At 42.6% G+C, this 15,320-nt stretch overlaps 1 protein-coding gene across 2 annotated transcripts; it reads left to right on the top strand.

Moving 5' to 3' along the window:
- Positions 1–4,908: 4,908 nt before the first annotated feature.
- Positions 4,909–11,744, top strand: si:ch73-233f7.1 (uncharacterized protein LOC100537710 homolog). Of its 2 annotated transcripts, XM_035954434.2 has the most exons (5): positions 4,909–7,555; positions 7,646–7,759; positions 10,116–10,174; positions 10,326–10,453; positions 10,870–11,744. In XM_035954434.2, exons 1-5 carry the CDS (start codon positions 5,237–5,239, stop codon positions 11,172–11,174), a joined length of 2,925 nt encoding a protein of 974 aa, XP_035810327.2. In that variant the 5' UTR covers positions 4,909–5,236; the 3' UTR covers positions 11,175–11,744. The 2 variants fall into 2 exon arrangements, with proteins under 2 accessions (XP_035810327.2, XP_023139533.2); XM_023283765.3 differs by having other exon boundaries at positions 4,909–7,759.
- The last annotated feature ends 3,576 nt before the right edge of the window (positions 11,745–15,320 follow it).

The raw sequence follows: 15,320 nt of genomic DNA, 5'->3' as shown, positions 1-15,320 counted from the left end.
GTTAAATCAGTCATCGGCAGATTCAGTAACTTTTTCATATATTTAAAGAAGTCGTACTCGTTAAAGCGTTGCATCGGTTTAGCTCAATGGCTCCTTCGTCCGATCGGGCAAAATTACTCCCCGGACCGCCGGCCCGGGTACGACCATGGGCACTATCCGATGTTTTCTTTTTTCCACCTTTTAATTCTGTAAAGCTCTTTATCTCAGGATAAAAGCTAAGCAGCCTTTATTTACAACAAAAACCTCATGTCTGTGGAGAAATAACCTGCTGGGGTCGTGTTACGATGTTCTAGAAAACGAGATTTAACCGATGGCAGACACCATCACATGACTTTAGCAAGGTTACAATCCCAATCTAACGCGGAAAAATGAATAAAATTAGTTTATCCTCCCATAAAATAAAATACCACTAGTTTTTGTGACAGACAGCAGCTCAGTAATGCATCTTTGTCTCCAGTGGAAGTCGCTGATGAGTAAACATTTCTCATTGCCTGTAACTTTATGCTCTTGTGGATTTACCTGCTCTTCACAATTAGAATAAAATTCTTTAGGCTCTCAAGTGTGAAAAGTCAAACGTAATCAGAAAAACCTTTACAACTTAATCACATTATCAGACTTGTTTTGCATTGACAATTCACAGCCTATTTTACTGAAATGAATGGTGTTAGAATGCACAAAAATAAATCTTCTTAAGTTAGACTCTACATGAGGAAACAATGTGTGCCAGACTGTATAGAAGCTTACATGGAAAAAACATTATATTTACTATGAACAGAATTAATAAACGTTCACTGTGTTGTGTTTTTAAATTAGCTCCATCAAGTTTTTAAGGAGAGACATACTCTGGGTGAAGGACACATGCTCTCTGATTATCATATATAATCTTATTTATTCCAATAATTTCATCTAACCTGCAGTGCAGACTGATTATCACATCCAGCTCCAATAACACACCTCAGCCTGACTCTCTTACTTGATTCAGGCTGTGTTATAGGCTTAAAACCAAAAAATCCCAAACTGAATTAATTCATTATGGTCATGAGCGAATTCGCCACAGCTTAAAATGCACTGATTATGTATGTTTTTAGATGTTGTAATAGGTTTTTAAATGCACATTGAAGTCTAGTTTCCCAAATGAGCCTGATCAAGGATGAAGACTGCAGTCTTGTTTCCCTAATAAACATTTTTGATTCATGCAGCCACATGAACTGGCAGTTAGTGAGACCAGTTATTATTAGAACATGTTCTTTATGTCCTTAACACTAATAATTCAAACTAATATAGTTAAATGGGTTCATTATGCTTCAGTCATGAACCTTCAGAGCAATCAGTCAGTAGTTTTCAAAGTATTAGGACCAGTATCAGTGAAAACTAACTCGATGTGTTGGGGTATTTATACATTGAGTGTCCCTTCAAAGTAGATTATAAAACATTCAAATCTATATTAATGAACTAATATAGGACTATGTCTATGTTTTTGTTTACATTATTGACTTTGTCATTTGTGTCTATATAATATCTTCCTATAAATTTCTTCTCTGCATGGTGTATCCAAAAACTCAGCACTTATACACGTGCTTCAAAAGAAAAGCCCAGCCTCTTCAAAAAGTCTCGAAAGAACTCGAAAAACATCACAAAAATAGTTGTGAAGAAACATCAGAATCTCTTGGCTTTTCATTTTGTGAAAAAAAAACAATGCTTTAAAGAGTACAATTTGGCTCCATTACTGAGGCCTTGGTCAGTAGTTTAAAGCGCAAAGAAGTGCTGAACGAAACTCTTATTGTGTCTTTAAATGTTTCCACAATGTCCTGGATCACAAGCTCCGGATGAGTATCTGGTTAGGATGTCGGCATACTTTTTATTAAGCCACAAAAATGGATTTTGATATCACCTAAATGCATTTGAAGGGAACACAGACGTCTTCACACTGATCTCTGTAGATGACCTGCTGTACTACAGATTTTATGATGGGCACTTTTCATTTGATAGGCATTGATAAGCTCATGTACTTTCACTTATACTGAAATCTTGTATTTCTCCATGTTGAACTGTTATCTACATCCTTACAGACAACTCTGGTACACCCATTAATGCTACTATGTTTTAGTCATGGGTAGCCTGCTAGTGTTGATTATCTAACAAGTGTTTTACAGACACAAAAGTGTTAGTCTTATTTTTTTTTTAAACTCCGTACAATGTTGACAAAACTCAAATGTTATTTAAACACTGAAGAGTGCCAATATTGAGGCGGTTTCGTGCATCCACATAGGAAACCTGATTCAAAGTGCTTTAACAGACGTCAACAAAACTCGGCTTTTCATACCACGTATTATAAACACTCACTACAAAAGGCCTTTCTGTTCCACGCAATACCGGATAAAGTCCAGTAGATGGCGCCACGAGATCACGAAATAAAAACAAAGACCCAGTTGGCTACACTCTGCACATTTTGGGCCAAATGAAACTTAGCCCGTGAATGGTCAACTAAAACACTTGAAGAACACACTCTCCTCCTTATTTCTAAGTGAGTGAAAGAACAAATGAGTTCCTAACCGTCAGCAGTCCTGGAAACTTCCTTGATCCAGCCGCTGCCACCTTCCCCTCCCGTGGCTCTGTTCAGAGTGGAGTGGAGCACCGGGTCACGGTCAGGTGGCTGTTGAGCGGCAGTTCAGAGAAAGTAATGGCTGTCTTTCTGTCGGACAATGGGGTGAGCGAGGTGATAGGGGCGGATGAGACCGGCTTAATGCTCCGTGTAATGCATGTTAATGTAACAGGCACCGAGGGACCGCCGGCCGGAGTGCTTTGGGATTATTTATCACAAAACATTTGTATTCTTCCGTCGGAGAACGGTTGATCCCGGATAGCTGCACACTAATCCTTCACTCCGTTAATTAAAAAGAAGGGGAAAGCAATGGAACTGCTGGTGGTGATTTTTTTTTTCTTTTCCAGAAATGTAATCATTTCTGGAGAAGCTTAACCATCTGCTTGAGGTTAAGTCTACAAGCAGATTGTGTTTTCTGCTTATTTAAACCTGGGGATTTCACTTTTTTTTCCTGAAAAGGGGAGGGTGATGCATTTCTGGGCTGCTCGTTGGAAAGATAGGCCGGCAACAACTTTTGCTCATACAGGGGAAGAATGAGTGATACTTTTTATGCAGCATCGTCTTCCAGAAAGAGGATTTGAATTACTGTGTAGCACTGCAGTTTGTACTAAGACACGACCCCGGTGGTGACCTTTGTTACCCCTCTTGAAACACCAGAATGAACATGACATATACAGAAACTGCCTCCGTTCCTTTAAGTTTCTTTCTTAGTTGGTTCAAAAGGCAAATGTCATAAACAAGCGATATTTCCAACTGGCAGTATTCCCATCAGCCCTATTTTATTATTTTTTTTCCTCAAGTAGAAGCAAGACATGGCTTTGTTTCCCTGATCACTCTCACAGAGGACCAGCCATCAACCCAATTTTCGACAGAGGATGCAGTCCCCAGGTTTTGGGGGCAATTTAATAGAAAATACAGCGTCTTGTGTGAAAGAAACCTGCCCCTGGAAGCGGAATTATTTGTTTCTTGTCCCTTCTCTCTCATCTCACTCTCGCTCTTTTTTTTTTCTCTTTTTAGTAGCTAACAAGCCCAACGCTGCCCCGGGGGCCAGGGCTGTGTCGTCAGTCCCAAGAAGAGACTTTCAGATTTCAAGCCACCGTTTTACATTAGGATGCCACTCGTGTCTGTCTAGAGACGAACCCGAATTCACAAAGGCGTCCTTCAGTTCCTCTCTCTCCTTCGCGCTCTCTGTCGTTCAGTGGTTGTCTAACTGACCAGGATTAACAGGGAAAAGATTAGATCTGAACAAACATGTGCTGCGCTCTAAAGAGTTGTCCTCTTGGTCACATAAACACAGCAGTGGGAGTGCTTTCATCTCGTAGAGTCACTCATAATCTCGTCAAAGGTTTTAGTTTTTGCAACCATTTCTCAGCAACCACGTGCGCCTTTTCTGTCCCTCAAACTGTAAACACCTATGGGATATTCATCATCTAATCCTAACAATAACACCTGATTACAGACAAGTATGATTAAAGCTTTATGACATTGCTTTTATGTTGATTATGTTGATCCATGTTCAGGCCTACTTAAGTGAATTAAAGTCGTGTAATGCGTTGTGGTAATGGTGTATCGTCAGTTCATGGCTGTCAGTGTAATCATTTTGAGCTCCAAAATGTAGCTCACACTCATCTAAATGTTGATTAAAAATGAATATCCTGACCTATCAAAGATTCGTTTGGTAAAACCCAATTTCGTGTGTGATGATTAATGAATGTGGCTGTTTTGCAGTTGTGGGCATTCATCTTCAAAGGGCTCTAATTAAGGAGAATTATGGAGTCCCAGGGGCCTACTAGTACTGACCGCTGGGTCATTTGAGGCGCAGCGAATGAGTGCTTAAGCCTCCGCGTTTTGTTTTCTGCATCGCAACACGCACAAGTGGAACTCCCGGAGAATAATTTGTTCTTTTCTGCTGCTAGAATGGGGGTTTATAAGAAAACATGATAAAAATGGCTATCACTGCCACCCTGGACCTATAAGGCACCATAGAGACAAATCCTTATCAAATGTCATCTGGTAAATGCAGCCTAGAAAACGACACCCCCAACACAATTTGTCTCCTAATCCAAATCTGGCTCTGACGTCTGGTGTCAAACTTACGCCCTCTCCTCTCTTTAATGGGTCAGACGAGCAGACACGAGGATGGGAAAGGGTTAAACGTCTACAGTAATTAGAGTCGCACTTCGTGTCTGCGTCCTCCAATACGGAGCTGCGAGGAGCTACGTCCACCCCCTCCACCTCTCTCTCTCTCTCTCTCTCTCTCTCTCTCTCTGTCATACACATACACACACACTCACTCTCTCACAAACACACACACCTCCCCACCAGCTCCTCCGAGTGCCTAATACACTGGAAAATCAAAGAGCGAGCCTCCCCCGTTCACACACCACCGGCGTTGCGCGTGGAGCACAACACTGAGAGAGGTGCCTTCACTCTCCTCTCCATTCCTGTTCTCTCATCTAAAGTATTCGGTAAAGTTGTCTACACACGTAGATGTAACAAACTAAAATCTGGAGATTTTTTTTGTGCTGTTTTTCTGCTTTTCCCACCTGCCATATTTACTCTTAAGCTGTAGAAGTGAATGGCTTTATGAAGCAGAAGATGTCTTGGTGAGGTGATTTTACGCACGGCGCTGAAATGGATCACAGACTCTCCAGAGGCAGCTGGGTACCAGTGACTGGTCTGGTTATATGTCTGCTTCTGTGTGCATGCGTGGTGGACCTGGTTCTTGCTCAAATTCGGTACTCCATTCCCGAAGAGCTGGAGCATGGAGCGTTTGTGGGCAACATCGCTGAGGACCTGGGTTTGGATGTGGCCAAACTGTCAGCCCGTCGGTTTCGCATCGTCTCTGGCGCAAAGAAGCAGTATTTAGAAGTGAACTTGGAGAATGGAATTCTGTTCGTGAATGAAAAGATAGACAGAGAGGAGCTGTGTGAACGAAGCCCGAGCTGCTTTTTGCACTTACAAGTGGTTATTGAAAACCCATTAGAACTGTACAGAGTGGAAGTGGAGATTTTAGACGTGAATGACAATTCTCCCAGTTTTCCATGGAGCGAGTTCAATCTTGACATCACAGAATCCGCTGCGCCCGGCTCCCGTTTCCCGTTAGAGAGCGCGCAGGACCAGGACGTGGGCACCAACTCCCTGCGCTCCTACCAGCTAAGCGCAAACGAGCACTTCATACTGAATATCCAGACACGCAACGATGGAAGCAAGTTTGCTGAGCTCGTGCTAGATACCCCCCTGGACCGGGAACAGCAGAAAAAGCACGAAATGGTTCTGACTGCCTTTGACGGGGGATCACCGGAGCGCTCTGGGACAGCGTTGATAACTATTACAGTGTTAGATGCAAACGATAACGTGCCTGTATTCGATCGCTCAGTTTACCGGGCGAGCCTGGTGGAGAATGCACCGCGAGGAACGCTGGTGCTGAAGCTGAACGCCACGGACCTGGACGAAGGCTCAAACGGGGAGGTTACTTATGCGTTCAGCGGGCACGCACCACTCAAGGTGCGCGAATTGTTCAGTGTGGACCCGTACATGGGTGAAATCCGAGTGAAAGGCATCGTGGACTATGAGAAAGCCAGTGTATATGAACTGTACGTGCAGGCAAAAGACAGAGGGCCCTCGGCAGTGGCAGTGCACAGCAAAGTGCTGGTGGACATCCTGGATGTGAATGACAACGCGCCCGAAGTCATCCTCACATCAGTGTCCACTCCAGTCCAGGAAGACGCGCCGCCGGGCACGGTGATAGCCGTAATCAGTGTCATGGACCGCGACTCGGGAGAGAACGGTAACGTTGACTGCCAAATTCCGAGCACCGTGCCCTTTCAGCTCCATTCATCTTTTAAAAACTATTATACTCTGGTGACGAGTGAGTTTTTGGACAGGGAAGCGGTGTCTGAGTACAATATCACCCTCACAGCCCGGGACTTGGGCTCCCCTTCGCTCTCCACCAGAAAAACAATCCTTGTTCAAGTGTCTGACATTAACGACAACCCCCCGCGGTTCTCTCAACCTTCATACACAGTTTATGTGACCGAGAATAATGCCCCGGGCGCTTCCATTTGCTCTGTAACTGCGTTCGACCCCGATTCTAACCAGAACGCCTATCTGTCTTATTCTATTCTCGAGGGTCAGATTCAGGGCATGCCAGTGTCCACTTATGTCTCAATCAACTCTGACAACGGCAATATCTACGCACTGCGCTCTTTTGATTATGAGCAACTTAGAAACTTTCAGATTTTAGTACAGGCGCAAGATGCTGGCTTCCCTCCTCTCGCCAGTAATGTCACGGTGAACGTTTTTGTCTTAGACCAGAACGACAACGCACCTGTAATTGTGTCCCCGCTGCCCAAAAACGGCACGGTGGCCACAGAGGTGGTTCCGCGGTCAGTAGACGCGGGGTATCTGGTCACCAAAATAACTGCGTTAGACGCAGACGCGGGGCAGAACTCCCGGTTGTCCTATCAGGTGTTGCAGGCTACAGACCCGGGGCTCTTCAGCGTGGCTCTGTACACGGGCGAAATCAGGACTATTCGCCGCTTAGTGGAAAAAGACGCAACAAGGCAAAGGCTGGTAATATTAGTCAAGGACAACGGACAGCCGCCGCTCTCCGCCACCGTCTCCATTGTCCTCACAGTAGTAGACAGCGTGCCCGAGTCGCTGTCAGATTTCGGAGACCTCACACTCAGCCCACAGCCCCCCTCGAACCTCGCTCTCTACTTGATAGTGTCACTGAGCACAATATCTTTAATATTCCTGGTGGCCATTATCGTGCTGGCAGCGGTCAAGTGCTACAAGGACAGCGAGACCCTCAGCGGGTACAACCTGCCCCCGTTAGCCTGCTGCTGCTGCGGGGGCTTTCAGCCGGAGCCGCCCCCGGAGGTGTTCAAAAAATCCAACCTCAACCTGCAGATTTCATCCGCCGCCAAAGTGCCCACGAACTGCATGGAGGTGAATGGAAATAGCAGTCTGTCTCAGTCATATTGTTATAAAGTGTGTCTGACCCCAGAATCAGCCAAAAGTGACTTTATGTTTCTGAAGCCGTGCAGCCCCAGCAGCACACCGAGGAACAACGAGGCAAAGAGCACAGAAAACTCGTGGAACGCGCAAAGCCGGAGCGCATCTGTGAACAATGGAGCAACTACTCCAAACGAGGTACAGTGAAATCAGCATATAGTGTTGTCCGTTTAAATCCTCCTGTTTCACTCATTTCCATAATTAAATGCCTCGCAATTTCCCATCTGATAACTGTGACATTCTCCCATGAAGGTCAAATCACGCAGCTTTAAACTCAACTTGAGCAAAAACTGAGTAAAGTCATGTTTTTGCTTCTTTGCTCTCTTGTTAGTGTGTTGCACAGAATGTCGTCCCGGCTCTTTTTTTTTCTAATAATTGTGGCAATAATGTATTCTAATTATGGTGCCTATGGTAATGTTTTGCACCGGGGAAATGAAATGAGACGACATGAGATTACATTTTAATTGACATGTTAATGAAAGTGTAAAGCCCCATCTTGCGAGGAGCATATGCTGTGCAAAAAGCCGTGTCTTAGAATGAAGTGAGATGTCAATTACTGTGTGAGAGGAAGAAGAGATGTAGTTCAAGCTGACTCCTCTGTTCAGTCTTGGTAACAATTCAAGCATTTAATAATAGTGAACTAATTATATCAGATTGTGACCTGCGAGAATAGTCAAGTGTCATTGCCAAATAGTTTCCATGCAGTGAGGCAGCGCGCACACCTGCCTCCAGCGCATCCACCTGAGTTTGAGCAAAAAGTCAAGGTTATGTAGTGACGGACAAGGTGAAATGACAGGTGTTTGAATTAATCTGCCGTGTTCGACCAGTCGGGTTTGTCACACGCCTCCATGTTCTCAAACTAACAATATAGGACAGATAACCTCACTAACTATGCCTCAAGGGCACAAGCACGACCGAACCTTTATACCACACACAATGTGGCGTATTCGCAAGAGGGGGGGCTGTCCATTATTGATGAAAAATGGCAAATGGCCGGTTTTGGGGAGACAGGGGAGGACGTGGAGAGGGGAGGGGGCAAGGAGAAGGAGGGGGTGCAAGGACATGGCTGGACTGAGACGTGGACAGCCTGTAGATCGGCCCCGGCGTTGTCCTCTGAATGTGAGGAGAGAGAGGGAGAGAGATGTGGGTTCATATTTGTCGAGCAAGGGTGGGGGAAGAGGAGGGGTGAAACAGAAGAAGGGGGCAAGACAGGAGACAAGGAGAGAGGGAATTTACGGAGGCAGGAAGTCTGCACGGGTGTTTTCTAATCCTAATAGACGGAGCAGCAGACCGCAAATGTGTGCGTAATGCTGATTTTCGTCTCCGCGTTTTCATCAGAATGCAGGAGGGGGGACAAAGACTCAGAGCCGTGACACCAGACTCCACCAGACAGACTGAGAAATGTCACTTCGGTCACTGGCACACACACCTCTGGCCACCAGAGGGATTTCGAGGTCACGGTGATTATTCTGCCCGCAGCTATACTCCTTCAGGGGAAAGTGTCCTTCCTATTATTAATTGGTTTCACTAATTCACCCGGTAGTGTCCCTCAGCGCACTCACGTGTGTCGCTGTGAGGTCGTCAGTGACACACGAAAGACGAATCACACTGAAAGTATCTGGGCATCGCATAAAGCGAGCGCCTAGGCCTGCTTAAGTTGACGAATCGAAGGTGAAAAGGGAGATTAAATACACTTTCAAGCGTGTAAAACACAAAGGACAGGTGCGTGGATGTGTGCCGTGCTATAAATACGTGGAGCGCTTTTCATTGGGTGGTGCTCTTACAGCTGCAAGGGCCGCAAACTTTTCAAGGCTCTCTGTGAGACTTTTAATTAAAAACCTTGCTCGAGGAGCATCAGGCAAATATTAATGTAAAATGATGCATAAAATCCACAAAACAATGACGTGTGTAATTTTCTTAATTTCCTCCCTGGCACGGTTTCCTTTGAAGATTAAAATCATGTTTCGTTTCATCCCGGTGGGGTTCTAATTGGTTTTGTGCGTAGTTGGCGAGGAGAGTATTTTGAATACCGATTCTAATAATACGCTTACGTCGCATTCTCCGTGTTAACAACTTTAGGTGAATTAATGGAGCGTGCAATCCATACTACGGACTCAAACCAGGAATAAATATCACTCGGTTGCTTCTCCTTCACCCTTCCCGCTGCGCCACAGAGGAGAAAAGCAAAAATAAGTGACAGGCGAGCCGTAGCTGAAGGCAACAGCACACCCGTTCTGAAAAATTGTCTTCTGCCAAACATCCACAGGGCGGCAGCCACGATCCATCAGAAAAAGAGTCATGTCTCCATTTCAGTACAAACACAATGATAGACTGCTGCTGTCGAGTATCACTGACCTCTACGATTCAGGAGGGTGGAGTGAACAGACGTCCTTTGTTGTCAAACTTATTTTTAAAGAGACACATTCCTCCGAATGATGTTGCATTTTAAATCTTTGTAATTTCCAGTTAACTCAAACATGTCTTTTCCTTGCAGCTGAAGCAGCCAAACACAGATTGGACTCTCACGAAGAATCAGAACTCATCTATTAAAAGGTACCATTTTGACCTTTAACCTTTATCAAAGTAGTGTAAAGCAATCTCAGTTTTTCCCCTCAGTAGCCCGTTGCAAATATGTTTATGGATATTGCATGTTCAAAATTATTAGTAAGGTGTGTCGTAACAGGGACTATTCTCTTACTTCTAGTTATAACTCTATCAACATGGATGGCACCCTCATGCGTAAGGCCATGCACGCAGACCCGGAAAATTATGTCACCTCCATGGCACCTGGACAGTACTGGACCTGGGGAACTCACATGAGAGGCATGAAAGGTAAGAGAGACCAGATATGGTGCATGAAAAACAGCTTTCATCAAAACTACACAACTTTATGGTTATGTTTTCATTTACATTATTTTATGCGCATGCTGACATCGGTATTGTTTACAGCACACCTCCACGCTTTCATGTAATGATATTGTGTTTCTCATTGTTGCTCCCTTAAGTGATTTATTGGCACAGGCTTACCTCATCCCCACTTCAACCGATATAAACAGGGTTATATTCAGCAACATTACGGCTCTGGTTTTGTTTTCTTTCTTTTTTTTTGCTGTGTGCAATTGTTCATTGTCCTGATTGCAAAGCACTAAACTTTGCTTTACATAATGCAAATCACAACAGCACTTCAGCAGCAAGTCAATATTTTGTAATGACTAACTGCTTCTCCTCTCCTTTCAACCTACATCTAGACTATAAGATGTCTCCTTCACCCAGTGGGCTCCCTTCTCGCCCCTGGACTCCTCGGTGCACACCTCCTCCCCAACAGCAGCAGCCATCGATCCCATCCCACCCACATCCTCACCCTCCACCTGACTACCACCACAATGTCTACATCCCTGGGACACCGTCAGGCTTTTGCACCCTGAGGCCCACCGTGCAGCGAAGTGAGCTGGATGTCCACAATTCCTTCTCCACTTTTGGCAAGAAGCGACGCCTTCAAATGTCTCCCCAAGGAGAGGCTGCGATGATAAATAATGACCTGTACAATGATTGACATTTCAACGAATGCCTAAATGGATGATTAAAATGATGGATAACCTAATATGAAAACAGAGGGAGAGAACATTCAGTACATAAATTAATGAACATATGATTTATAAGTGGTATGAAAAGTAGAGAGGAGCTGCAATTCACTTGGAAATAGAAATAATGGATGGACAATCTATTTTGGCCGAAAGGCTGGAGGGAAATGTAATCTGATGGCTATTTATGTGACATGCCACTGCAACATCGTCAATGTGTCTGTTATTATTATTATTATTATTATTGTTATTATTATTTAGACAATCAAACTGGAGCAGCAGTTACATCCAAAATGTTTTGAAAAGCATTACTGGACAATGATTTTGCACATACTTACGGATTTATATTTTTTGGTTACATGAAAAGAAAAAGGTGTTCTTTCTTTTTTGTATGTGTGTTTGTTAACACAGCTTGTGTGAATATGACAAATAGTATGTTAATGTATATGCAAGCTGCCCCATGACGCAGACTACTGTAATGATGGGGGGGATTTTCCCCAACATGTACTGTATACATTTATGAAAATAAAGTATTTTTTTCATATGGTCTTGCTTATGCCTCCTACACACGCATGATTTAAGAGTAATTTGAAATAAAACTCAAGGTCTAACCCAACCCACAGGTCCGGTCGATCTACATGCATAAATCATTCAGATGTAAGTTTCCTAGATCTGTGTTTAATTGGCTTGAGTCAATTATTTTGGGGTGAAAAAGTTCCACAGCTACTCCTACAAGGGTAGAAAGCTTTTCGCCTTGGTAAGCTGTTTTCCACGGTAAGGAATAAACATAGTAAAATGCTAACATATGCTAATTGGAATGCTTGCATTTCCATTTGCCCGCAGAGAATAGTGGGGTTCATTAACTGAACAAACAGAACCTCCTCTCTCGAAATACCATTTTAATTAAGACCGCGAACACGAATACAAGCATCAGGGGAAATGTGGGAGGGTTCAACTCCAAATGCCACACCTGAATGTGAGCTCGGGCGCCTGTGGCTTCTCTCTCTGTATGTGCCCTTTTACATCTTACTTCTCAGGGAATTAGTTCCTACCATCAACAGATGAGAGCTGGCTACTGGCCAGAAAATGAGAGGGGTAATTAGGTCGTCCTATGGCTCAGATTGAAAATAATTCCGCTAATAAGGAAACTAGTGTCCACAGAGAACATGGAGGGGAGCAGGCTAACCTTCTCTGCGGTAAGGTGATCCATAGGGGCAGTCATATTTAGGTCAGCTTGGCTTATTTTCAGATGGCTGGGGAATCCTAAAATAGAGGTGTAATAGTATTTCTCAGACTCTGCACCAAGAACAACGTTATGCATATTCAGAAACCTAACATTTAAGGATACAAGAGAGGAATCAGATCACATAACTTCCATTTTCTCCCAAACCCAGCTGCTAGGGAAATTGTAGTCAAATGACAGTGCTGTGATAAGATATGAGATCTTTCTTCCTTTTACAGCAACGCAGTTCTCAACACAATGAAACTGCGAACACTTGTCACATCTCTTAACCGTCTTAGTGGGAACTGTCCGGTCGTCGTGGTGCTGAAATTGCGTCGGCCAGAGGTTGTTTTCTATACAGCTGCAATGTCTGCAGTTGTCCGCCAGAGGGCGCGTCCAGTCAAAAAACACTTGTGCAGTATAATGGATCCAATGTTTTGGAGTCGTCCTTCTTTAATACACACATCCACACCCAGCAGTCTTGAACCCTGAACACCCTGTGACCTGCGTGTCTTTTATTTCAGAGCCAAGGGAACAAACCCATGGAGTGTGAACGGTGCAGATAAGATAAGAATAAAGTATATTTTCCTGGAGCTGTAGTGTTTTTTTCTTGAAGGACAGTGTTGAGTGGAGGATTTAGCCTTTTTTTTTTTTTTTTTTTTTTTTTTAGCACTACAGCGATATAACAACATACAAAAACTCTGCTCAAATAAGCTTGCACTAAAAGAAAGCAACAGAAGAGACACTAATATTGCACCTGGTAGTGGTATGGCTAGCATTTTAGCTATTTTAAATAATGTTGGGTATGTTCATCTGTAACAGTGCTTCATAATTTCTAAAATGATGTTTTGCAACTCATTCTGTAAACTAATTTGGAACTCAAACAAACAACAACAACAATAATAATAATCTATTGTGAAGTGTAGACTGGTTTTAAACTCAGGTAAACCACAAGTGCCATTAATGTGTGCTTTGTATATTAATTCAGTAAATGTGCAAATTTATATTTTAATACTACTTGGGTCTCAGGTTCATTAATAAATTAAATTTTCATCAGGATCAGCATACTTACGACCAATTTGCATCACTGCATAAGAATTTGTAGATTAAAATGATTAGAGTAATTAACACCATTCAAATAAAAATGATTAATACTTAACTTAAGAGACTTAATATGATCATATGGGGTCAGATATTCTAACGGAAGTGAAATGCTGGCTATTAGAAATTGTATTAATCAATGATTATTACTCAGTCACAGTTTTTATCCTGGGTTGACAACAACGTTCTCCAGCAGATGGCATCATTGAGTAAGAATCTTTTCAGACCAACATAGAAACGTTGAAACAGTAGATTTATCTTATATTTTGAAATCAGGACGTGTGGAGCTGGGGGGTTACAATGAGGTAAACCAAAACAATGCCAGACACAAAAAAGGGCCTTTGGCTGAGTGCATTTGCGGAGAGAAAAAACTGATAAAAACAACAGAATGAAGACAGGAGGGGCAGAGGAACTTGTGTTGTTCTTTTTGTCTCTTTTGACAGACAGACACACGAAGATTAGAGCAACACGCAGCAGAACAGTATTTGTATAATTAGCTTCTAATCATCAGCTGTGTGTTTCATCTTCATATAATGAAGTAACAGATATGCCTAAAAATTTTTAGGCAAATTTGTACATGGTATTTGCATTGCATTTTGGGAAGACAGGAAATCCTATATGTTGGATTGGAATTTTACCCATCTACGTGGTGCAAATTAATAAAAGTGTGACCTTTTTGCCAAGTTTGTTAGTTGGCAAAATCCATCACATTTCCTCTCAACTCATATTTTGCTGTGATATTGATCTGGTGTCTTCCATCAGCTTTCATCATAAAACAAAACGAGCTATTTTATTTATATCAGTACAACACAATATTTTGTCTTGAAAGCCGAGATCTGAAGTTGTATTTTGTTTTATTTTAACATTTCTTCTGTTCAATCATTCTTTATGTTTAAGATACTTTTGTTCTTCTTTTGAAATTGTGCTTCACAGAATGTTGTGGATTTCATTGAAATTCATACTTCACTAACAGTGCACAGCACATTAAAATCCTCTAATCGGAAAACCTCAATGATACTGGAACAGCTACGGTACCTTTAAAAATACTTGTTTCAGTGTGTGACACTACATAATGGAGCTGAGCTTATTCTGACCCTCTAAGTTACATGGTGAATTTCATTTAATGTTAACTTAATCTCTGCACGTCTCCAAACAACAGTGCTGCTTTTATGTTGAAAAATAAACTTTTTTTTAAAAAAAACACCAACACACAGACTTTTTAAGGCAGCTTATCAGGATAAATCCTGAAAGAGGCAGCAAGGCTGGATGAAGAAGGTCAACCCGGTCAGTCAGTCAGTCAGTCAGTCAGTCAGTCATTCAGTCGGTCAGTCAGTCAGTTTATTTCATGAACAGGAAAAATTTGACTGTTTCTGCCTTAAATCTACTTTGCTTTTTGAAGGTTATCAGAAGTTTCTCAAATGCTTCATAATGCATTAGGCATATTTGTCCTAAAGTTTTAAGAGGCAAACCTAAAGGTAATTAAACCACAGAAGTAATTTAAAATGAGTTACATAAATATACAGCAGCATTGTATGCACTACACTTTACAGCAAGTTTAATGTATTAAATATCTAAATGTAGAAAATTACAGATTTATGGTATATATACCCTAACAGCAGACAACTGTACATTTTAACAACAGTGGATTACTGTAACTTTTTGGCAACAGTGTTGGCAGTTCTTTATCATTTTTGATGGGAAAATCGACAGTGTAGTTCTATATGATTCTGGCTGTATGTTTGCACTCATTGTGATGCTGCAGAATTCATTTTGGACTGATGTAGAAGTTGTAGAA

Source organism: Amphiprion ocellaris, chromosome 13, assembly GCF_022539595.1.
Source record: "Amphiprion ocellaris isolate individual 3 ecotype Okinawa chromosome 13, ASM2253959v1, whole genome shotgun sequence".
Classification (NCBI taxonomy): domain Eukaryota; kingdom Metazoa; phylum Chordata; class Actinopteri; family Pomacentridae; genus Amphiprion; species Amphiprion ocellaris.
This window is presented reverse-complemented; position numbering and strand designations above follow the sequence as displayed.